The sequence below is a fragment of the Perna viridis genome, chromosome 12 (assembly GCF_037379345.1).
Source record: "Perna viridis isolate PV_CMFRI_1.1 ecotype Kerala chromosome 12, ASM3737934v1, whole genome shotgun sequence".
In the NCBI taxonomy this organism is placed as follows: Eukaryota; Metazoa; Mollusca; class Bivalvia; order Mytilida; family Mytilidae; genus Perna; species Perna viridis.
Genome location: NC_142456.1, coordinates 12,907,416 through 12,933,261, shown reverse-complemented (window position 1 = coordinate 12,933,261; position 25,846 = coordinate 12,907,416). Strand labels below are relative to the sequence as shown.

The 25,846-nt window shown below is 33.5% G+C and overlaps 3 protein-coding genes across 4 annotated transcripts in view; all 3 read right to left on the bottom strand.

Annotated features, from left to right (window-relative positions):
* Positions 1–824: 824 nt before the first annotated feature.
* Positions 825–12,092, bottom strand: LOC148601248 (allantoinase, mitochondrial-like). Its single transcript, XM_088555587.1, has 11 exons — positions 11,909–12,092; positions 10,496–10,647; positions 9,008–9,122; positions 8,205–8,351; positions 7,026–7,071; positions 6,706–6,799; positions 5,320–5,506; positions 4,667–4,805; positions 4,099–4,271; positions 1,779–1,811; positions 825–1,293 (listed from the first exon to the last, which is right to left on the bottom strand). The coding sequence occupies exons 1-11, from the start codon at positions 12,059–12,061 to the stop codon at positions 1,138–1,140; spliced, it is 1,395 nt and encodes a 464-aa protein (XP_088411713.1). The 5' UTR covers positions 12,062–12,092; the 3' UTR covers positions 825–1,137.
* A 4,784-nt stretch (positions 12,093–16,876) lies between these two features.
* LOC148601247 (uncharacterized) lies at positions 16,877–19,003 on the bottom strand. The gene is made up of 2 exons (XM_088555387.1): positions 18,604–19,003; positions 16,877–17,789 (listed from the first exon to the last, which is right to left on the bottom strand). Exons 1-2 carry the CDS (start codon positions 18,938–18,940, stop codon positions 17,359–17,361), a joined length of 768 nt encoding a protein of 255 aa, XP_088411513.1. The 5' UTR covers positions 18,941–19,003; the 3' UTR covers positions 16,877–17,358.
* Positions 19,004–20,438: 1,435 nt separating this feature from the next.
* LOC148601246 (uncharacterized) overlaps positions 20,439–25,846 on the bottom strand; it is a 40,159-nt gene continuing 34,751 nt past the window's right edge. For both annotated transcript variants that reach the window (XM_088556691.1, XM_088556692.1), the window contains exons 9-10: positions 25,661–25,740; positions 20,439–23,576 (exon numbers count right to left, since the gene is read on the bottom strand). In XM_088556691.1, the coding sequence (XP_088412817.1) occupies positions 23,570–23,576; positions 25,661–25,740 (87 nt within the window). In that variant the 3' untranslated portion in view covers positions 20,439–23,569. The remainder of the gene's footprint in view (positions 23,577–25,660; positions 25,741–25,846) is intronic.

Here is a 25,846-nt window from a genome sequence, read left to right as displayed (position 1 = left end):
ACAAACACAAAGTAATAAACATAATACAGACACAAAAGGAGTAAAAGCTTTCTATAGCAAAGCGAGTCGAATTTCGAGGAAACTGGGAACATGTACTAGACACACAGTGTCATTTGGTAAACAAACCACAATACCCACCAATCCGATCATGTACAGACTATATGTATTAGATGGATAAATGTACGCTCTTATCAGGAGCACTAAAAACTTAAAGGTTATCACTTCACAAATCTCCATTTGTCTCTTGTGTTTCATTGCTTCGTTTTTTCTTACATTAGATATTTAAGGTAAATCAGCAGGATTACTCAATCGATACATACTCGGTCAATCCCGGCAATGCTCGGAATCATTCCCAGACATACTCGGTCAATCCCGGCAATGCTCGGAATCATCCCCAGACATACTCGGTCAATCCCGGCAATGCTCGGAATCATTCCCAGATTGGTCGAGAAGTTGCGATTGCAGGACTACTGTCTTCTGCTGTTATCAATTTTTTTTATTTTGTTATTAAGTTTTCTTTTTGTCAATATGATGAAAAGTATTATCATTCATTCCAATCTGTCTGCTCTTACAAGATAATTCACATTGGAAATTCAATAGTTTCTATTGTGTTTCAGTGTCATTTATAAAGTTATCTCCAGTAATGGTGAATATTACATTCTTTATAATTTTATACCTCCTATAAACAGGGGTAATATAAAAACCCACATGTTAATTTTTGTTTATTATAGCATTAACAAAATATCAAACAGAAAAAAATATGTAGGCTTTCCAACTTCGTAAGATTCTTAACTGGAGTACTACTTAAAAAATAAAACGAAAAGTAAAATGTTAATTCTTTATTTTAAAATAATTAAACTCTTCTAATAAGCTTCTAATAAGTTGTACTTATTTCCCTCCGCTCAATGAATCATCCACTGCAAGCAATACTATATGGTAACATTACCACTAAAATGTCAGGTCTAGTGCACAGGTGAAATTCATGCTAATTTCACATGAAATTCAAGTCCAATTCACTTGAATTTCATGTGACCTCTGTCACTATTTTTTAAAGCTCAATTCATGTGAAAATCATGTAAAATCCATGTGAATAATTTTGCCTGTGTAAACTAAGATAAAACAAATTAATCTGTAAAGTTATAAAGATGATTTGACATCCTGCTTGAATCTATCATTCAGTAAGAACTTCCCACGTGGTTGGTCAAGGAAGCGGCCATGATCGTATACGGTTTCCCCTTGTACTATTGTAGAATGAATAACTCCTTTCAATTCTTTGCCCATATACGGTGTAATCTAGAACATTATATAAAAAAGTTCACATTCTAGCATAAAAAAGGAAACATTTAATACATTGGGTTACATTTTCATATGCATTTCATAATTTGATTTCAAGAATTTGGTAACTGCAGTTAAATATGGACGACTATTGTTCTATGTCTACACCGAGGAGGAAGATTTCACTTGCAGCCGTGTTATTGTTGCTTTCAGAAGCAGTGTAAAGAATTGATTAAAGTAAAACAGAGACAAGAAAAATAGATAGCAGGTATATATAATAAATACAATTGCTATTCTTGGATGCATTTTAGATCTCGATCTCTCTTCTGATTCGGTTCTAATGCTGATGGTAATGAGAGGTTAATCATTTAAATACATGTACAGAATATTAAAAAGATTTGCAATATTTATTTGATCGGTATTCTTTTAATATAAAATAATAAGATTCTTGATTCACCTTTTCGCTTCTATCAGTACATCCATACAATATAAAAATACTTTACCTTATTTTTAAAATGAATGTTGGTCTCATTCACCTGTAATATAACAAAAGTCAATTCTATTAAGAGACAACCACTTGATTGATTGATATTTTTTTATTATTATTTTTTTTGTGAGGGGAGATGTAAGCCACTGACAAAAGAAACTCAATTTATTACAGAAAGCTTAATAATGTAAAATAGAATACCGGGACAGAAATAAGGACGAAAACAATATACAATTACGGCCCTCTGAGGAGCTGAATATCCAAAATTGTCAACCCGAACTATGGTTATTTCCCCCGAGGCGAGTAACCTTAGTGAGGTTGACAATTTCGGATATTCACCAAATAAGAGTGCCATAATTGTTTAATTATACCGAATAAAAAAAGGACTGACCAAAAATGGGTTACTCATCTGCTCTTGCATTTTGGTGGGTTATTCACCAGTGAAAAATAGAGTTATTCAATGATGGCATGAACTTTGGGGGTTATTCAACGTTTCTTAAAACAAAAAATATCCAAATTAATCTATGTCACGTTATTATACTTCATCCAATAGAATTAATCCATGATTATGTAAGGTATAATATTCTTGGATAAATCATTTGACTTGTGAAAGGTTATTTCATATCAGGGGGAAATGAGCTATTGTTTTTGGTTAGAACATGGTCTTGTGGTTTTCATTAAATAGTGCATTCAAATGTCAAGAAACTATTTATACCCGGTAATGCCGCGCCAGATTCTTTAATGAAATAAAAACAAATTGCCTATGTTGAGGACTTCATCCGTAAATTGACCGCCCTTTGCAGTGATATTGCCTTTAACATTATCATTGTCCCCGCCTGTGGCTTGGATCATTATCAGAGTTTCAGGTCATATCGTCGTCCTTTCGTCAGTCAATTAATCATGTTCTTGGTTATTTTTTTGTACACCTCAGCTACTAGTAGTGGAATAAAGAATTCAGACAAAAGGGGGGGGACAAATATAATTAAAGGCCCAGTGGAAAAGGCAAGGAAAATTGAAATTCTAAAATAAATATATCGTGCAAGATGATTTTTTCCCTATTTGTTGGGGTTGAATGCAGGGTCCGCGTCATATGAACCATCCCCTCCTTGTGCAAAATGCAACATGAAACCCCACCTCCTTAAGCAAATTAGTTGAATTTGTAAAGAGTAGTATTCATGCCCCTAGTACTAGCGGAATGATACATAGAAAATCAGGAGGCGGTTATAGGCCCGCAGAAAAGCGCTGCTACATCATGTACATGTATGCATGGGTTTACTCACCAAGCATGCTTTTTGGATACCAAAACATTGAAATATTTTGTAAAGAAGTGGTAGACAATTGAAATACCATAATTTGGAACATCATTTAATTCTTTATAGCGAAAGACACTGACAAAACGATAGTTCGTAGTGATATATGAAAGACACTAACAAAACTGATAGTTCGTAGCGCCACATGTTTTTTTGTATAACAGAGGAAAGTAATTTACCGGAAAATCTATTTGTTTCGCATGTACTCAAGAGGGCGTACACGCAGAACCATGCAGTGAGTGACACGTGACAAATTTTGTTCATCTGTTTCATATCATAAATGCATTCGTTCTTAGACTTAAATATTAATTTTTGATTAACAGCAACGATTTAAATAAAATAAATTACAAAGAAAGCATTGGAATTCATTACAAATGGGAGATAAGTTCATTTTGTGAAAAAAATTGTTGCATTCTTAGGGAACTGTTAAATCGTTTCCTGAGTCATTAATTTAAGAATCTTTGTTCTATTAGACATATATATGATATGAACATTACACTGGAACAAGAAGTTCCGTAGGATTAAATTTACCATGTGCCATCCACGTGATAGTACATGAAACTGCTTGGTCTCTAAATGGACAATCTCTTAATTCAATGCATAGACGATAATGTGGTTTCCTTTATTGATTAACTATTCACTCCTTTCTTTTATAAGATTCGAACAAAACAATGTATGTCAAGGGAAATTTTTATATGTTTCATAAATCTCTCCGAATGAGATTATCTCAACCGTTTGAATATTAGGATCATAAGTTACATCTTGGAAAATTAAACTTTTTATGTACCAAGATGGGGCAGCAATAAATTTATATATACCTTTGTAAGCCTCTCAAAGTCCATGCTCATAACCTAAACCTACAGATAACAAAGCTTTTTACAGTATATATCTTCACGAAACTTAAAGCGCATGTATCCGTGTTGGAAGGGGCAGTAACACGGCAAAAGATCACTGGACCATTGATTAATTTGACTGTCAAATAAGAAAACTTGGCCGGGGTCTATTTTGTTATTCATTATTAAATACCTTGAATGTTGCATCGGGGTCCCAGACAACAAAGTCGGCATCATATCCCTCCTTTATAGACCCCTTTCTGTGTCCAAGACCTGACATATCGGCAGTCTGACGACACAATAACTTGACTAAATCGGACAGATTCATATTTCGACGCTGACAGTTGGTCCAGAATAATGATAATCCTACATAAAACACAAGGGAAAAACAGTTTTCTAATGTTCATACAATTTATGCATAGGCGGATCCAAGGGGGCCCTCTTAGGTCGGATAAACTTAGTCAATTGTACAGGAAATCACTGAACCATGACAGAGTCAGGCTCCCTCTCAAGTCAGTCAGATGCCTTTTTTGTGAATCTCTGGATCCGCCTCTGCTATGTATGATATCAGACTTCCATTGGTGAATATGAGTATTAATCACCCATTTAATTTTACTTGTTTCTCAGTTCTCAAAACTCTGCTAACATTCCTCAAATTTCAATGAAACAATTGTCTTAAATGCCCATAGTATTGTGATATATATAACATAAAAGATCTGACAAAAAGGTGATGATAATTATGTATTACTTAGTTTACATACCTAACTGTACTGAAGCAACACCGCCCCATGCAGCCATAAAGTCTCCTTCATCCAGTAATTTGAGATCTGCAGTGCATGGAGAATGGTCAGATACTACCATGTCGATCGTTCCTTTCTTCAAAGCATGCCATAATTGATCCTTAAATAATGTCATTCTCTTTATCAATAACTTGCTTGTTTTTTGTATTGAAATAATTACCAAAATAAAAATATAACATCCAACATATAAACCAATAACAGGGCTGACAATTAATAACGAATTTTTATGAAGTTCTACAATTAAAAATCTAAGCTGTGTACATTAAAATGTAGGAACGAATCCGACGGGTTAAACTTAATTAGTTTTTATCCAAAATGAGGCTTACCACCATCTTATCCATAAACCTATCGACAAGCCTGTAATTGGACCTCAGTCCTGTCGGCAATGCACATTGTATGGCCCTATTACGTGTATCATGGCCCGTTTCTTTGTGTGTCAAGCTTGTAAATCAGTGAGGCCTAAAATCCTCAGAGGTAAAGAATGCACGCGAGTTTAGAACACATCTATACACGTAAGAATATATCCTACAGCCATTTGATCTTATGACCATCTTACAGCACAACTATTAATAGTATCAGTTAATCATGTCCTTATAGCTAGGCTTAAAGTCTACCTGGTTACTTTTTCCTCTGATTGGCGGACAACATTTATATTGTGTGGCGCCATCTGGAATAGTTTCTGCTTCCAATGAGAGGTAATGATGACAAGTTTCCACTGTTAAAGGAGCACCACCTCTCTTGGTGTCTTCAATCAGAGGTAAGGCTTTGGCAGTGGATAGATGTACAATGTGACAACGAACTCTAAAATCAATGTGTAACTAAATTACAGTGAAATCGAAGGAAATTATGTTTTGGATGATCATCTCAGTCAAAACACTAAGGATGGAGATTAAGTCAAGAAACATAAACAAGAAAACAGAAACAAAATAAAAACACTCAATCTTCAGTTTTATAGAACATTAAATGATTGTGGAGCTTACCATTTTGAATAATTTCTTTCTGACGGCAAATGTGTCACTACCTATCTTCATCTAGCTGTTTCGTGTGTTTAAAGACATTATTTAAAATTAAGATTTATTGTATTTCTAACTCAAGTACACCGTCCAATAACGTTTGATAATACAAATGTTACTTTTAACTGAATCGTAAAGAAGAATTCTTGCTTATCACATGATATTTGTGTTGTAATATGTGATGGTAGTAGACTAATAGTACATGTAAGAGTACATTAATTAAATTGTTCTTAACTTTTGTGCTAATAACAAGTCAGAGAAGCTCAGATATGACAGAGGGTAATTTTTCTAAAAGATGTTGGCAGTTGAATTAGTAGAACCCTTCCATTGACAGAGTCTGTATTTAAGTAGCACTCCAGCTAAGGATCATGTAAAATGTGATTCATGGGTAAAAAGCCTACATATTTTTATTTTAGATATTTTGTTTGAAATGTCATAGTAAACAAATAAACATGTGGTTTTTCATATGCTCTTAGGAGATAAAAATTATATAGAATGCACTGTAGATTTCAAAATTAAGGGAGATAACTCTGTAAATGGCACTCATATACAATAGAATCTACTGTATTTTAAGTGTGGATTATCTCCTAAGAGCAGGCAGATTTGAATTAATAATTACACATTTCATAGTATAGACCCATAAAAAAACATAATTACAAAAATAAAAATATGTAGCCTTTTTGGGGTGTACCATATTTTTTTCAGATTTTGCATGATTCTTACAAAGACTGCTACTTAATTTGAATTGGCATTAATTTCAAACGACAAATCATATTATGATGTTGGGAGGTTTGTACCTGACCTTACTATAGGAACCCGCATTTAGCTTCAAAGGTCCGTTTGATTGGTAAATCCTTTTTTTTTTCAAAATGTGTTAAATATCTGACATACGGCGTTAAAGCATAATCATCAATCAATGGTTTCAAACTTATCAGTGAAATCGACATTAGAGAGACTATATTGGTATAAATGAATGAACATATTTACCTGTATTTCATACAGAATTCACAGACCATTTTAATAGCTTCCATTTCCATGTTGTCAGGGCGAGATTCAAGGAATGTTTTATACTTATTAGGCTCTATAAAGAAAGGTACATATTGAAAACATGATATGAATCAATAAATTTTGTACATACTTATAAATAAATTGGGGTTCTTATCTATTTCGACATTAGATGCTAGAGGTGTTTTCCACATTGTTGGTAATAGATGTAACTCTTGCTGATATTACAATTACAACCAAGACTGAATTTCTAATTAAGTAAGATTTTTCAATATAAAATACAATTTTAAATGTATACGTACCTGCTCCTGAACTTGATCCACAGCCACAGTCAACTTCCGCATGAAACTAGAAGTAAAAGACAAGAGAATGAATACATGTCAGACAAGACTACAACAATTCTTACAAAGGATCAAAGGGAAAGAAAGAGAAACAATCGAAGTTTTGTCCTGTGTTGATTTATAGATGCCATTATTTTAAAACCGTCTGGTGAACAAACGTGTGTTTTTATATATATATATATATGGTTTAAGTATGATTGTCATCGAACATGTTTTGGTCATACTAACCCCTTCTTATGTTCCCATTACTTTGCATGTTAAAAAAATGGGTCAAAGACAGAAAAGGCCGAACTTCGTGAAACAGGAGAAGCTGTCCAACAGGCCTAAAATCGAATCCCACGATAAGGGACCCGTACCTGATGGTTGATACCAACTATCAAGAGGCTCCAATTAGCAGTTGCTTAGAAAAATGTTACAAAAAAAATGTTCCCGCATTTCAAGCAGTAAATTCTCATTCATTAAACTGAATAATTTTGTGGGCTACCTAATTAATGTTATTACACACCATATAAAAGCTATATAAATACTAAAGTCGTCTACTTAAGCATATTTAATCTATCATGTTTGACATTTTTGTAACAGTTTGGAAAGTTCGATTTTTTTTTCTTACATTTAATTTATTATAATAGCGTGTTTATTATATCAAACGAAATATTTCGCTATGTTATACTAATAGTACAATGATGGTAGAATTTTTTCACAAAAATTACTTGAATATACATTTTTACCATTTCTGATAACTGACAGCATGAATGCAGATTACTCATTTATGTAAACTAAATTGTTACTCTTTTGTCGTAAATAACAAATATGATTTTAAAGTGAACATCCTCAGTTCCATTATGACATCTGACCAAAATACACACAGACTATGCACTTACAATGCATAGATCTACTAGGTTCAGCCTGTTTTTTGGCACTACGTAGAGGGGTGGCCATTTGACCTGGATGAGCGAAGAGAGATCTTAATAGTTGGAACATTTTTAAACATTCCTACCATTCAACTATGTATATGTTAATAGCAGGACACAGAAGGCATACATGGGAATCACTCATTGAAATCTGATCAATGCAGCCATTCGACAGTGAACATGGGAAGGGAGATATGATGGATGTAAATACAATAAGTTTTTAACATACCAAAACAACGGCATTAGAGCCCTGTAAAACTTGGAATGCTTGTTCTAAATCAGATCTCTCAACGTGTGGGAATTCATCAACTCCACTGTGGATAAGGAAACATTTAAAGCCTACAACTCCGGCTTTAAGCATTGGAATCAGTTCTTCCTGAAAATAAACATTTACAGATGATCATTGACAGGAGACTGATATTGCATCAAGCAGACTTTTTCTTGCTATAAGGATTTACCTTATAAATATCTGAAATCAGCAAATTAGTAAACAACCATCCTCATTGTATCTACTAAATCAAGCAGTTTGCACACGGAAACCATCCTTCTCCCTTTTCTAAAAGGCCACATTGTCCTTGCCCTTGCTACACCATTTCTACTCATTGCATATTAATTCTATCGTGTGTTTAAGGTAAGAGCACACACTGTCATGCAAAAGTAAACATATTGATGGACTATACTATCTATAAGCTGGTGTAATAACTAAACCAAATGTTACATGATCAATCACAAGACAAAAATCAAATAAAATTTTAAAAAAAACTTCCTTTACGAGACAACAATGCACATGGGTCCAACTCTCTAACACATGTATTAATACTCAAACTACATAAAAGCAGTTTTTTTGTAACATCGCCATGACAAAATACAAATGATAGGTTTGTTGAATAGGATTCTGATATTACAGAACTTCAAAATATACAAATAAGAAATTAAAGTGAACAGAAAATCAAAAAATCTTCCAGTAACCCAAATAGAGCCAATAAAATTGCAGGAGTAAGGCGAGACCCATTGGAAGTAAAGTGAACAAACCTGATTGCCAGGTACGATTCCACCCCAGAATCCAACATCCACATGACATTTCCCAGCAGCCTCTGTCAACTTTGTCGTAAAAGCCGGTAATGTTACTGTAGATGGTATGGAATTTCTACAATAAAATTCAAAATGGATGTTTTAATTGAGAAGTAAAATTACAAGGGTTAGTATGAAATATTCTGAATCGTAACCAACAACACACATCAAAAAGTATATTCATAGCGGCTAAAACTAGGGAACTGGACAGAACTGTTTATGTTTCGTTATTGTTGATACAATTTTGGAGTTAACCCATTCTAATCCGATGGTTTAAAATATTACTTTTTAACCACATTTCTGAGACAGGTTTCCCCAGTGTTGTTCAATATTAGATAAAATTATCAACTGATTATTTGTCACAATTTGTTAATGGTAAAAGGCCGATTGTCCATCTTAATTGATTGATCTACATGTACATTATATAAATCCTGTGCTAAAATTGACCCATATCTACCATAACTATAAAGAGTAATCAAGGGAACCAATGTTCTAGCGGTAATAAAAAGAATGTAATCCAGAAGCAAGTTTTATTTCAATTCACATATTTTTATACATCAACAGATGAATATTATATATTGGTACTGACCGAATCACACTTAGATCACAGTATTTCAAACGATGAAATTTTTCTTGATAATTTTTCAAATAATATAATCCGAAAAGACCGCAACTGTTATGGAGGTGGTCTTTTAGTTTACTCCAAAGAAAACATTGTCATCAAACTTAAAAGAAATGTCGACCTCGGTCATGGGCCTCAGGCAATATCGTTTAAGTGTTCTATAAAAACATGATATGAGCCTCGGTCAATATATCTTATACGTCTTCCATAAAACACGATATTGCATGCACAAAGCTGCCATAATTGTATAAAATCTTATTTGAAGTATAACTGTTGATCAGTGGAGTAATATGATGAAAACTGTCCTGGTTAATGACATAAGACTTAATTATTTTAACATTTAAAAAGGAAAATATTCCAAAAAGTTAATGTAAAGAGTTGCCAATGGTTTTGATAGATAATCGGGAACTGAAAAATCAATCGATTATTTTGAGTCACGTCTAGAAGGTGTAACAACCGATTTGAAACTTTTATACCGATCACCAGAACACCAGTAGGTTTCCCGCCATTTACCATATGTTCCAATTTTTTTTATAGATTGGGGAAACCAATTTGCCTTCCGTCTTCTGTTCTTGATTTAAACTAATGGTTGCTAATGCTCGCGTGTTTTCCCCCTCGAGTGAAGGAATAACTATAACCACCCATTACTGATGGCGGAGCTAATTGTCTGCATCAATTTCTTCTAAAAAAAAAAACAGGATTTTCGTTTCTGTAAATGTTATTTAGGAATTTCACTGAGGGAAAACTTTTCATCTGCATCCTGGTTTCAAGTCCCTTCTGCAATGCAATCACATAATACGATATCACTAAAGATCTTACAATCTTACAATGGCATATCTACAATGGATGTAACCCCTCCTGCAGCCGCGGCTCTAGTAGCTGTAGTATATCCCTCCCAAGCTGTTCTTCCCGGCTCATTTACATGCACATGACAATCTACTACACCAGGCATAACCAGTTTGTCTCCAAAGTCGACCACCTATGAAAAAATGTATATTGAAAAAAAAAAAAAAAAAACAGTAGTGGAACTTGAAATCCAGAGAAGAAGGGGACTGGATGTCGTAAGAAAGATCCTTCAGTCATTTCAGGTGATTCTGTAATCAACCCAATGTTTTCAGCATAAGTCCCCCTTCCATCATTTCAATTAGCCGACGTTCATCATGCATTCAAAAGTATTTAGTTGTTTACGCCAATGTGGGAGTTACTATGGCGCGGAATGTGTGTCATATAATTCAATATTAATGCAATTACACATAAATATATTTATGCGTAGCATTATTGACTGTGTATATGTGCATAATTCTATTTTGCAACAGTGTAATTATTTCTGTATATGCGTAAAAGTATTTATGCAATGGCGTAATTGATTGCACATATAAATAGAACTATCATGGCCGTAGTCAAAGGGATGCCATGAGTGCAAGTGCACCCTCTTTTTGCTTAAAATACTGAAAATTCCTTGAGAAAATCTGCTAAAGTTGAATGAGCATCCCCTATGAAAGATGGGATTGTATTCAATTGAGTGCACCCCTTTCAAAATTTCCGGCTACGGCACTGATTACGCATATACAGAAATAATTACGCGATTGCATAAATAGAATTGTGCACATACACACACATTTGTAAATATATGCATGTAATTGCAATAATGTTGGATTAAGACACACATTCCGCGCCATAAGTTTGCAGCTATATGAACAAATACAATATGAAAAAGGCATATAAACAACAAGTTCTTCATTTAATCAAAGTATAGAAACTGTAACCCAATTTTCTTACCGCTAGACCAGCCTGAATTTTTTTGTCAAATTGTTACATTTGAATTGCTATATAAAGGGAAAAAATAAATAGTTAAATCTCATCATTCCGCGAAATTATAAGCATATTGTATACACACGCATGTCTGACTGCCTCTGACAACGAAGCATTCTAACGCCATATAATTTAAATGTTCTGTTTACACACATACAACTGTACAAGACATTTTCAATAATCCGCTTGAACTAGATTCCGGACAAATTATTAGTATTTTAATCCATTTATACGACTGTTATTAATGAAAGTTTTCATTTATAGTTGGATAATCATAAAGATACTATTATACCCATTCAAAAACATACATGTACATATATGCATATAGCAGACGTAAAATGATTATTATATAAACGTCCTTAAACTCCTTCAAATGTACTGTGTATATAATAAACAAATACAATGTAGTAATAAATCATACTTCTCACCTCTAAAAATTCAGTTCGCGGAATTTTTGAAGCATCTCCAGGTTGTATGAAAGAAATTTTACCATTTTCTACTATCACACATGCTTGAATAATCCTGTCGTCTAAGAAAACCCTTTTACTAGTAAACAATTTCTTCGTTGACGTTGTTGCCATTTCGAACAACGTGTTTATCTATTTATAGAATAAATATTACATACAAGTCATGTGATCGATGTAAAAACCAAAGCTCTGAACGTCTCACAGCAGTTAGACATAGATATAGACATAGAAAACTTTATTTTGACTCGGCATGATTTATAACATACAAACATAAGCGTTCATGAACTTTTCATCGAATATATATGAATTTCAGTAACATGATCACGCAGTATTGCGCGTAACGTTAAATAACTAAGTGTAGTTAATTGCATGTGACAATAAAAATACTGTTGATGTAAGCAATACTGTCTATAACCCTAAATGGGATAATGATGACTGTCAAATGTGGCTTATCGCTTTGAATCGTTGAATACTTTGTATAAGTGATTTGATTTTTTTTATAGTTCATCTGTTATTAAAGATATGGTTAATGATCTTGTTGCTGAATGTATTATTATTTTTCATACAGCTTCTGATAATAATGTTAAAAGATAATTATAAATTTTCTGAGATAAACAAGATAGAAAAAAATCATATAATTACCGTGGATTTTATTACTTTGGTTGTTGGGGCCTTTTAGAGCTTACATAAAGGCGTGTTTAACTTGTTGAAAACCATATCCGTTCCCTTTTCCATAAAAGAAAAAAAGTGATGGTTAAATAAACTGTTGCTAGTAAGAATTAGTTAGTATGTAAAACGTAAATATAATAAATATAGACGAAATTTGCCAAGATTAAGCTCCGAGGCCTCAGTCTGAATGACCTACATGTAGAGTCTTAGTCATTGTAAATAGGTCTGGAAACGGTAATAGCAGGAATAGTATTTGAATTGGAAAGTGGCAATGAGCATTTCAAGCAATGTACAAGACGAGGATGGTTGTGATTTTATGGGGTTAAATACAAAATTGTTACTAATCAGAATAAAAATGTAAATGCTGCTGCCATCACTAAATAAGGTATTGTAAATGCAATCTGGAGTCTGAAAAATAGCAGATTATTAATTACATTTTGAATAATTATTAAAGCATTCTAGTCATAAAATGATTTCTATATTTACAGCTATTTAATTTTGTTTGTGAAGCTGGTATTCTGCCAGACTTATGGTGAGCTGATCTTATTTGCTAATTTATAAAACAAAGGCGATGTCACTAATCCTGATAATTACTGGGGAATACAGAACCTACTTGTTATGATAAACTTTTTACTGTTCTATATGTACAACACAACGGGGTGGATTTTTAACTAGAAAGTGTGTCTGTTCTCTGTGAAGAACAGACCAGATTTAGAAGTAATAGAAATAGAAATTGTTCATATATTTAACCTGAAATGCATACATGTATGAACCATATACTTTTGGGGACCAATGTGGACAAATAATTCACATTGGACATAGTTTTTAACTAAGCACTTTTGACACTTAATTTTGCTGCCATTCTAAAACACCCAACTCCAAACAGAAATCAATACTATTTGTGTTGTTTGTGACAACACAATTACAGTATAAGGCTGCAAATTTATTGTAAACATAAATTTCTGACAATATGCACATCACAATATGGTAGTCTATCACACCATCAAGTTTCATTACAATCCTGAAAGTCGTCGAGGAGGAATTGCAGACAAAGCATCAGACCAAATTTTACTGAAAAACAAATGTCCAACAGCGTAATTTCTCGCCAATATGCACATCCCAATATGGTAATTTAACACCCAAGTTTCATATTAATCAGTCAAGTCATTGTTGTGGACAACGCATCAGACCAAGATTTTTTTTTCTGAAAATCACTATCAGTCCATCAGCTGTCTTTTCTACAATTTTTGCAAAACATAAATTCCTGACAATATTTACATCCAAGTATGGCAATTTAATACACCATCAAGTTTCATAACAATCCTGAAAGTCGTTAAAGAGGAATTGCGGACAACGCATCAGACCACATTTTGCTGAAAAACAACAGCATGATTTCTACAATTTTTGCCCAGACTTAAATTTCAGATAGCAAACACACCTCCAAGTGGTAATATTACATCCCACAAAGTTTCATAACATTGCTGCAAGCTGCTTAGAAAATAGGTGCATGCAGACAAACGGGCAGACATGCAGACACGACAGCCGGATAGAGAGACAATGTGAAATCAACATACCCCAAACTTCGTTTGCGGGGGTATAATAACTAGCAAAAACTGTTTAGAACAAGGTAGAAAAAATATACTCATGTATGGATATGAAGTGTGGGGTTATAGTAACATTAATACTATGGAATCTTTAAGTTTATACTTGCATTTAAAATATATTTCAAATGTTAGTCACCTCCAAATTGTATTCTTTATGAAGAACTAGGTAAATATCCTATTGATGTCTTTATTAAAGGAAGAATGATTGAACAAGAATTATATGCATTCAGAAATGTAAGATTTCACATACTCTGTAATATAGGGTTATTAAATGGTTATTTTCATATTAATCTTGTATTATGTCCAAGTACAGTCGTATTGGGTTGAGATCATTTTTATTGGCCCGAGGCGAAGCCGAGGGCCAATACAAGTGGTCGAAACCCAATACGACTGTAGGGCTATGGATTTTTTTTTTTAAAAAAGTTTGTTTCTGGAAAATGTGGAAGAATAATTTGACTAATCACTGTAAATAAAAATCAAAGTGCTGAGGCACTGAGTCAAGGAAGACCTCAAAGTAATCAAAAATATGTATGTAACCAAATTGTAAGCTAAATAAACCGATCAAAACTGAGTCCTTTTAATAACCATTTGTTTTCATGCAGTGTATATTTATACAGTCTGTCCATCAATATATATATTTTTGGATCTTCTTGTGTATTATTGCTTTTGGTATTCCTGGCTGTACACTTAAATCAATATTTCCTACAAAATATGAATTCCACTGAGAATCACTGACTATCAATATTCGATGAATTTTCTAAGTAAGAATGGATCCACACCTTGAAATTGTGGAAGTTTGGATTTTAGGAACATGTACAAGTGTATGTGTAATGTCATGGCTCATATGTCCACTCGCGTCACAAGGACATTGTTTATGTCTCTGCTTTGAAATAATAATAATTTAACAATTCTGTATATTTTCTATTTTAGATACTTCATTGTTAGCTACATGTATGTACATGTGTGTTTACCATTTTATTTTATTTATGTACATGTACACACAGTATTTAACATATATGTACACAGTGCTTGCATTTTGTGTACAGAAGTTCAATTCTTGGGATCAAATTAATCACTCATGAATTTTTCCAGTAAAAAGGAGTGGTGTAAACCCCATGCACCCTCCCCTGGATCCGCCACTGTAATCTATACTTACTACACAAAAAAGTGTACATTGCAGCTCCGAGAATCCGTCATTAGAAGCTCCCGACATCTTCATTAAAAGGGTCAGATCGAGAGAAATAAATTGGCAAATCTCAATTGAGCTTTCCTCCCTGCGAGTGCGAATGTTCGGGTCAATTTGACAAAATAGTCCAGCTCTCTGCGTCAAAATTTAAATAGTTAATACCATATGATCATTGAAATCTTGCAGTTCTAGACTACACATTAAATAGCCTTAATATCGTTATGCGCCAATGTCGTACGTAAAGTAAACATCACATATTTGACATGGAGTATGATCGGTGGCGGAGCGATATCTTAATGCAAACTTTGCAAGGCGAATAACCCGTGGAGTATTATTTTGGCAATTATATGTTAAAATGTCTACCCTGGTTACGTAATTTGGTTGCCGACGATCTATAAGTCAAGTTCAGTCTACTTCCCTGACAAAAAGTTTGCTTAAAACAATGACAAGATAAAAACACGCTGTCTTTATGAAAGGTGCAATGCAGTAAAGAGATGACCAAAAAGAGGGATTGTTTTCAATACATGGTGAAATCATAGTACTCATGTAATGGGTCAATTTATATTTTTTCTGCCTCAAATAATCGTCAAATTGCAAAAAAATGGGAAGACTGAATTCAAACGTTTCTAGACATAAGATTATTGTTGTAAATGACCAGTATTAAACTTTTTCATTTATTTTTAAATTCACCATTCTGATTAAGGATATCATTACAAAAAAAAAAAAAAAACACACACACACCAAGTTCATGATGCATCGTAGCAGTGCGCCAATTTGCGTCCTATTCAGGTTCGATGTCCGTTTACATGGAACACCTAGATAAATGAACACAAAACTCTCCGACACACGTACATTAACATAAACGCCAAAGTCTTAGAATATAGTTTCAACAATTACGTCTGGTGCAGACAATACTAGCCATGTACTTGTAAGGCCCTGGAGCACCCGCAGCTCAAATATCTTCAAACAGACCACAGACTGACACCATTCCTGAGAAATGCTTTATCGAAATTCCTATACTTTTGTCAAAGCAAAGTTTTATTTTTATTTGTCAAACATCTCCGGGTTTCCGATGTCACGAGGCAGTAACCGTACTAAAATACACGATACAGTGAATGATACATTGTAGCATCTGCACTTATCTTACACTACCATAATGAAATAGTCCCATTTGGCATACCACCCCATGCAGGTCCGGGTGTTAAAAGAATAGGCCTGCAGCAGCGCTAAGCTTGTCTTAAAAGGCGACTAAATAGTGCTCAGAAACCTGGCCGGGGACTAGGCGCTCTGCCCACCGAGCAACTGGGATGTGTGTCCCAGGTGGTGGAATGAGGTACCCCTGGCGTGTTACACGCTGGGGTGAGTGCAATAAAAGATTATAAGTTGACGACGCTTGATTGTATTCTACATAATATGCAATAAAATTTAGTATATATATCAACTTGGAAGACCGGTGAAATGGTAGTAAAATGCATAAAGAGTCTGGTACGACGGACAAGACTACACATTTTTTATATTTGTTATTAATTTGTTTTATGGGTCTTTATGATGAAATATATAAGCATCCATTCCACTTTGTCTGTTCTTAGGAAATAATTCACATTGAAAACTCATTAGTTTTTATTGTATTTCAGTATCATTAGTTGTCTGCATTGTAATTTTGAATTCTGCAGTACATTCTTTGTAATTTATATCTCCTATGAACAGGGATTACACGGGAAGTCACATATTAATTTCTGTTTACTACAACATTTTAAACAAAATGTCAAAAATGAAAATTTGTAGTCTTTCCAACCATGAATCACATTTTGCATGATTCTTAGCTGGAGTACTACTTAACTACTTTTACGTCATATTTTTTTCTGAATTCTGACTTATTATTATTGTCTGTTTTCTGAAAGGCTTGTTGGTTATGTACAATTTTACACACTGTCTTTGTGTGACATATTCCTTTACATATAGCCTTTAGTTTGAGTAAATGAATTTGAGTATGCTTTGTCCATATTAGTATCATGAACGAGCATTGTACTGTCTCTCCGTCCTGCTAAGCGAACTTTTAGATTAGATCCTTTCGGAACTTCATCGCGCGGAACTCCTTTGAAAGCTTCTAACATGCTTTTAAGAAATCGTGACAATTTGTCGTATTCGTTGCTCTGGTAAAACGATGCCATGGAAACTGATGGTTTGGAGCAAAGATGAAGACACTTAGTCCACAAAGCGAACAGTTTGTATTGGTCAGATACTTGTAGACATTTCAATAGGAGATCGTCAGTAACCTGTTTTTCGTTATTCAGGAATGTTAAAAGGGATTCTTCGCATTTTTGTTTTAAATTATATATTTGGTATTCCTCTGCCAAGGACAATATCATGAAAATGGTGTGATCTGAAAATTAAAGACAAAAAGTATTCATCAAAACGACAACATGCCTCGACCGCATGAAATAATTGCATTATAAGTGAATCAATCCCCTAAAACCTCTAGATCTTTTCATGTTACGATTTATTCCGTCTAGTATGTTCAATATAAAGAAATTAAATAGGGAAATCAGAAACCATTTCAATATCAACAGAACTAGAAACATTAATAATTCATTTGTAAAATAAACCCTTTACATTTTAGGCAAATTAACAGAAGAAACGATGTAATTGAGACTAATTACAACATTTCTTCAGCAATCATGGCATATTTACAATAGATTACAAACATGTATGTCTTTGACCAATATGAACCTTATTTCTGCAACTTCAAAGATTGCTTTACAAAATCAACAATAATGGGAAATACATCCATATTTGAATTTAAAATATGAACTATTCCATACTTAAGGAATTACATGCCTGCCATAATCTGTAGATGCACGTAGACGTAGAAAAATGATACAATTTAACGTTAAAAACACAAACGCTCTTTCAAAGGATCAAATACTGAAAGAGACATTGGGCATACATTGTATTAGTGCTGTCTAATACATTTATATTTTCCCTGTCATACAGATAAAAACAAATTCATCACACGCCTTGTAGATATAAACAGAAGTCATTGGGGCAAGTCGATAGAGTGGAAACGCACGTACATGTAAATATTAGACTAATAATTGTGTCAACCGGAAAAAATGTAAACTCGCCAAGACGTACTAGTACATAATATAATATTGTATGTTCTGCCGTGTGAAATTAAACCAGCTTAGATGACTCACCAGATAATCTTCTTTGGTAAGCGGGATGCAGAATGTATAAAAGTTCTAGAATATTGTCATATGATTTGCCTTCTAAGGGAATTTCCCTTTTTTCTTTATTATCCGGAGTCTGTAACATCCGGGTAAGCACAGGTGATGACATAGACAGTAGAGCACGTGACGTGTATAAACGTTTTCCTTCTACAAGCAGAACGACGTCAGTTTGTGAATCCTCTTCAACAAAAGGTAGCGATTTAGCACCATCTTGTCTGGTCGAACGTCTGCTTTCTACCATGTTTTCACTATGGATACTGCTTAAGTTCATATCTCCAAATTTGAATTTGAGCCCAGAAGACATTTACTCGAATTTAAGTAAAGGAATAAGAAATCAAGGAGTCTCCTAAATATACAGATCATTTGGTTGTTGTATACATTTGATAAACAATTGATAAATAAACAAAAGAAATGAAATTTGATAAAATTCAAAATGAATGTACCTTACGTACATGATAAAATTTTCTTATATGTTAACAAAGGCATTTATCTATGTTACTATGTATGCAACATAAGTCAGCGATAATGAGTTTATTGAGAATTATAAAACAAATCAGTAAAATAGAAAATGTAGTAGAGGTTTCCATCATGTAGTTTATTTGAAAGACTGTTAACTTGGGAGAAAGTCGGTCGATCTCTCAAACATAACTCTTGTGTCGACCTGTATATTGTGTCGCAGTGAATCATTATTAGCATTAATACGCTACAATGTTTGATAACAGTTTTGCAAATTATGTGCAAGTCATAAGAAAATCATCTTTGGTACAAACTACCAAAGTCCAGAACGGATGACATGCGTAAGATACAGTATAACTGTTTTCTTTTCATTGTTAGGGTATTCTTCTTATTGAGCCCTCAGTTTACCTTTTGCCCAAGAAAGTTGAATGTTGACAGAAATCCGTTTTTTTCTTCTGGTTAATCCTTTAAGATGTATTTAATATCTGTACCAATGTTAATACAGCCTTCACAGAGCATAGCATGATACGACCACAGTGGTCGAACCCTGAATAGTTGGGGGCAAGTGAGGACACAATATTAGTTTCCGACACAGCATAATGACTTACATTTAAAAAAAAAAAACCTTTTTGGCCTCTTATTCTAAAATGGCACAGTCACAAAGTCCAAATTAAATAGGAACCTTATTTAAATAACAATTGGTAAATCACGACTACAGTTATCGCAGCCTTGTGCAGGTCCGGGTGACAAAAGAATAGGCCTGTAGCAGCGCTAAGCTTGTCGTAAAAGGCGACTAAATAGTGCTCAGAACCCTAGCCGAGGGCTAGGACGCAATGCCTACAGAGCAACTGGGTTGTGTACCCCAGGTGGTGGAATGGGGTACCCCTGGCGTGTTACATGCTGGGGTTGTCAGGCTATAATACGGAAAACCTGACCGCAAACCATAGTGGTGCACCGTGTTGGGAAGGATGCCACGTTCCTCGCACGTTAAAGAACCCTACTGTGGTATTCTCCCGGATCAGGAACCATAGGGCTCCGCCAGAGGAGGCTAAATTGCCCGACCCTACCCAACTCTCCCTATTTTCAGTGGCAATCAAAATTTATCGACCCAATTATCCTTGTGTCCCATCCCATTTTTCATTTCATCATCATTTCATAATCATTTTATCATCCACTTCATGTTCATCGCCTGAATATAGCTGAAATATTGCTGCTTGGGCGTTAAACCCCGACAATCAATCAATCAATCAGTTATCGCAAGAAAACCAAGTAGCTATGGACGACAATAGTACCATACCAAAATACGACCGCAATTTGTTACGGTCGTATAAAATAAAAAAACGAAATGATAATCACATGTTTTACTCACAATTGAATCAACGATATAAATACTCATTATAACAGTCATCATCACAAAGTCATTTTGATATGTATATATTGTGAAAAATATATATGAAACAACATGAAACGATTTAATGTAAATATTTGGTATAATTGTATTTTTTTAACTCAAGAAGCGTAAACGTTTTTTTCTATATGGAATGATAAAACGCAAAACTTCAAGATATATATGAAACATAAAAAACTCAACAAGCTTTTGACTCTAAACAAAAATAAATAATGCTCTATTGAATTCCTAATTTCAATCGTACTTTAAGTATTTAATTTGATATAGTCGTATTTTTTCTACCAAATATTCTGTAGTTTTTTTTTACCTGGTTAATGAATCATCAATATTTCCTGTTAAAGATTTCCATAAGCCAAGATAGCACATTAAGCATACAAAAATTCAACAAGAATTTCCAATTTTTTTTGTCTCTAAATATACACGAATAATGCACCATTGAATACTTTATCCAGCCTCCAAATCCTACGTCTAGTATCCTATTTAGATATTTACAGTTAAGTAAACAAAAATTGTACAATAAATGTACATGTCCTTTATACACTATTTTTCTTGAAAGCTGTAAACACTGAAATGCAATTAAGGGGTAATGGCAAAATTACTGAACTGATAAACTCTAAGCATATACAATTAGTTACACGTGTACATATTGCACTATGTTTCAATATATTTTTTAAAACTCTAATCCAACCAGCGTATTTGCTAAATCTTTAAAATAAAAAAAAATCCGAATTACTTTGAGCTCATAAATAAGCTTAACCTCATGCCTAATCAGGATTATAATAGAAGCAGTCAATTACAATCAGTCTTAACTGAGATGCAATTTACATTTACCATCATGTTTATAATTTTTGTATTGCTAGAATGAAAAAACTAAAAGAAATGACTTTTTTTACTTTCCTCTTAGAATTGAGATAAAGTTATGACAAGATTGACATTATATCATAATGAATCCGATTGGTCTAGTTACTTAGGTTTGAGCCAGAATTACAAACATTTCAATCGACAATTGCCTTTTAAAGTTAATTAAATTGCTGAAATAAAAAAAAAATGGAAAAAAAAATTCTTTACTTTCTTCTGAATCTGATCGAAAAAATGAAATATATCATAAGGATTGTATTTTGTCTTGTTTACTTTTAATTTCCAATTTAGGTGTGTCATTCTTGTTTCAATGGTAGGTAAGAAAATGTTTCAAATCTAATCTAAGCGTCATCATACATGATTTTACATAATTTTTTATCAATAACAATTAAAAACAGTTAAAACAACATTTTGGCATTAATAACATTAACAACATTGCATAGTAATTAGAAATACATTGTGGGAATAACTATAATATTTATTAAGGTATTATCAAATATAATTATGCAGCCCAAAAGGGAAACAATGACTGAATGTGACATGGTAAATTATAAATGACATTGTACAATTAAGTTTCGTAACTGTTAGGATTCAACTGATGTGACATTAAATATTTATGAGAAAAACAACGCTTGCGGATCTTGATAAAAATGTTCAGTTTTATTTTGCACTGCTGACTTGGACAATCGTCTTAAATACAGATGTGGTTTTTTTTATCAAGATGAAATACACTCTTTAAACAAACATTAAAATTTTGACTTCTTTCTGGATCTTTTAAGTCTAAGGTTTTGAAATTGAAAATCTATCATCAGGCAACCTTTACAATACAAATGCAAAACCATTGAATGAAGAAACTTTACAACAACCTCCTTTTGTTGATCATTTATACATTTGTTCTAAATCTTAATATAATGACCATATGAAAGAAAATATAATTATCAGCATCAAAAGTTTATATGTGTAATGAAAGCCTGATTCAACGTAAGCATTGCAAAAGTTGTTAAAAATCCCAGAAGCATATACAAAAATGTTATACCAATTTTGAAACCAAAGATTCGAAAAAAAAAATCAGATTTATTACATACGTCAAATGCAGAATATTGAATTGTTTCCTAGATCTTTATAGTTGCAAATCATATTAGAAAATGATGATCTAACTAAAAATTGAGATGCTTATCTACACTATGTAATTGTTCAAATAAGATGTTTTTTCTTATTTGGAATTATCTCCCTTTTGTCATTGTTGAATGTATAGATTAATGTTTCATCAGGGGCGGATTCAGGCGGGGGCGTGGCGGGCGTCCACCCCCCTAAAATTTGCAAAGCAAGGGTGTCCAGGGGTAGATTTAGGCGGTTTTAGGTTGAAACTTTAATTTCTCGCTATCTTTACCACAAAAGATATTTACATTGCACCCACTCTAGAAGAATATTTCAAAAATTTGACCTCAAGAAATTTTAACTGTGCGACCCCCTAATCTAAAATCCTGGAGCCGCCCCTGTTCATAGTACATGTTCTGCGTATTCCCGTTATATTTGAACTCTTTTGAACCCTAGTCAATCAGCAAAAAAGGTTGATGACGTCACAGTCACATACAAAATTTGGTCTATGAGATGATGGACAAAATTTTTCATCCAATCAGAAAGCGTGCTGCATCAGAAATTAAATTATTCAGTAATATTTGGTATGTATCATTAGCATCAAACTACTGTGTTTTAAAGATAACGCAATTGGTACAATTTTAATAAAAATAAGTCAATAAATTCTTTATACATAATTTGTACAAAACGTTTAGAAAAAAACAATTAACTGAAATAGCGATACATGTAATAAACGTAAAATGATAAAAAAAATTCGTAAATTCAATGGTAATAAAAATGAACTTATACTACATTAAAACTCAATTTATCAAGTCACAAATGAGTAGTAAAACAAAACAATAATAGATATTCGTTAACATATAGCAATTAATGTCTACATTCATTGCACATTACATCCAAGACATTATACGAAATCAAAAGTACTCTTCTCATTTAAAATACTGCCATTTTGCACTGTTAGTATACTTTTTGAATATATATATACACTAGGAATTTCTCACTTCGGAAAGACCGTCATGTTGTTTGTATATATTTAATTTAATTTGTCATCTTTAAATATACACAGTTCTTCATCACATCTGTTACCAGTACTCTGTAAATATTTGTACTTTCCTACTTCCTAAAAATTATTAAATAAATCATTGCAAATTTACATAACACTGATTAATACTTTTATTCATATTAAAATACTAGTATTCCATACCAAATGTTCTCTACACTTTCACATAAAAGTGTTTATTTTCATTTTAGCACAATCCTATGACAACAAGAGGCTCCCAGGAGCCTACATCGCTCACCTGGCCGAATTTTGCCTTTCAAAGGCAATGAATTTAACAAGAAGTTGTCCAACAATTTTGACTCAAGAATTCTTTGGTAGGTTTTACCATAAGATCTTCTCAACAATTGAAAGTGTCTTTCAATCTATCATATTTTTCAAGATATTGACTGAAAACTGTTAATAACAGTCATTTTCCCTCTTTCAAGGGCAATAACTCTTACAAGGAGTCATCTGACAACTTTTATCTCTGAAGATTTTTGTAGTTGTACTAATATTGATCATTTCAGCTATTGAAAGAATTTTGCTAAACCTAACGGTTTTGGAGATATATAAAAAAAAACTACAGTCTGACCCCTATGTTCTATTTTTAGTAACGGCGGCCATGTTTTTCGACGAATCAAAAACCTCCACAATAGTTCTATGCAGGATGCCCCGAGAAACAACATTCATACCAAGTTTGGTTTCAATTAGTCAAGTAGTGTCAGAGGAGAAGATTTTTGAAAGAAATAATATTAAAAATGGCAAAAATCGTTGAAAAGGGCAATAACTCCAACATGGCTTAACGGATTAACACCAAAATTTGACCAGAGATAGATCTCATCATGCTGAACACTTTTACCCACGTCAGAATTTAGCTTTACCTAACGGTTTATAAGATATATGTGAAAAACTACTGTCTGACCCCTATCTTCTATTTTAGTAACGGCGGCCATGTTTTTCGACGAATCGAAAATCCCCACATCAGTTCTATGCAGGATACCCCAAGGAACATTCATACCAGGTTTGGTTCCAATTGGTCAAGTAGTTTCAGTGGAAAAGAGTTTTGTATACCTGTTAACGACGACGACGACGGACGCCAAGTGATGGCAACAGCTCACATGGCTTTTGGCCAGGTGAGCTAAAAAATCAACAACATTACAAGCTTTCCAACACTTTTTTTTACAAAAATAAGAGCTCATTATGGGCAAAAATTAGGAATTTTACGACATCAAAGTAACTAGCACTGTGAATTTTTTTTATCTATCTTTCATGTCTTTTGTGAATTCCCGACAAACGAACACCTGATTACCTCCGATGAAGACAACTGTTATAGACAGTTAGGATGTACTCTCTTATTTACAAAACAAGCAGTCATTGAAATGAAAACTGCAAGGATAATTTTCGGAAAACTCCTAAGACAGCAGTGAAGTAACATGAAAATTTAGAAATTCGCGTTTAAAAATAAGGGCCATTTCAGAATTACCTTTGATTTTCAAGTTGCTAAAGGAATTTAAGCCAAACGGGAAAAAACAGTCTGACATTATTATGACTTCTCCAATTATGTATATATTAAACATATTGACATAGGTACGTAGATGTCTTTGCTTCCTGTTGTATTGCTACAAGATTTAAGTCATCACTACAGAAGTTTTATAGTTGTCATCATCAACTTGTGAATCGTTACCGTGTATCCATCAGCACTACGAGAACCGAATTGTTCAACGTGTCATAGTTTTCCTTTCCTCTTTCGTTTACCCCGGGCTTGGCTCTTCATTGGAAATTCGGCGGGTGTTTCTAAGAAAGCCAAGAGAGGACGCTTATCCTACCAGTGCACCTGGTCCATGCTCAAAGTTCTAGGTGGAGTCCGAGTTGCTCATTTACTATTGTTACTTTGTATGTATTATTTTGGTTATTTTATGTATTTTGTTGTGTGTGTGTCTGTTTTCCATGCGCGGTCTTTGTCGCCGGATTACATTCTTTCAATTTCCGCTAGAATCTTGGTTCCCTTGAATAATATTTTAATGTTTAGGCCATGTACTTGGATTTTAATTTCTTCTATTTTTCATGCTTTATGCTCATTAGACAATTGGCCATTGATTTTTAGACAAAAATTTGGAGTTAACAATACAACGATCAAACATTACTGCTACATTACTGGTACTTACTTTTGCTGTGCTTCTTTTCGTTCTATCATCTGTCGTTTCCATAATGGCATGTTTTTAAACCTAGCTTCGTAATCTTCTTCCTACGGTCATTAAAATAATATTTCTGTACATCGTGCAAATTAAATTGTCGTTATGTTTTTGCAATAACGTATATAAAAAGGCAATTAATACATGATATGTATCAGA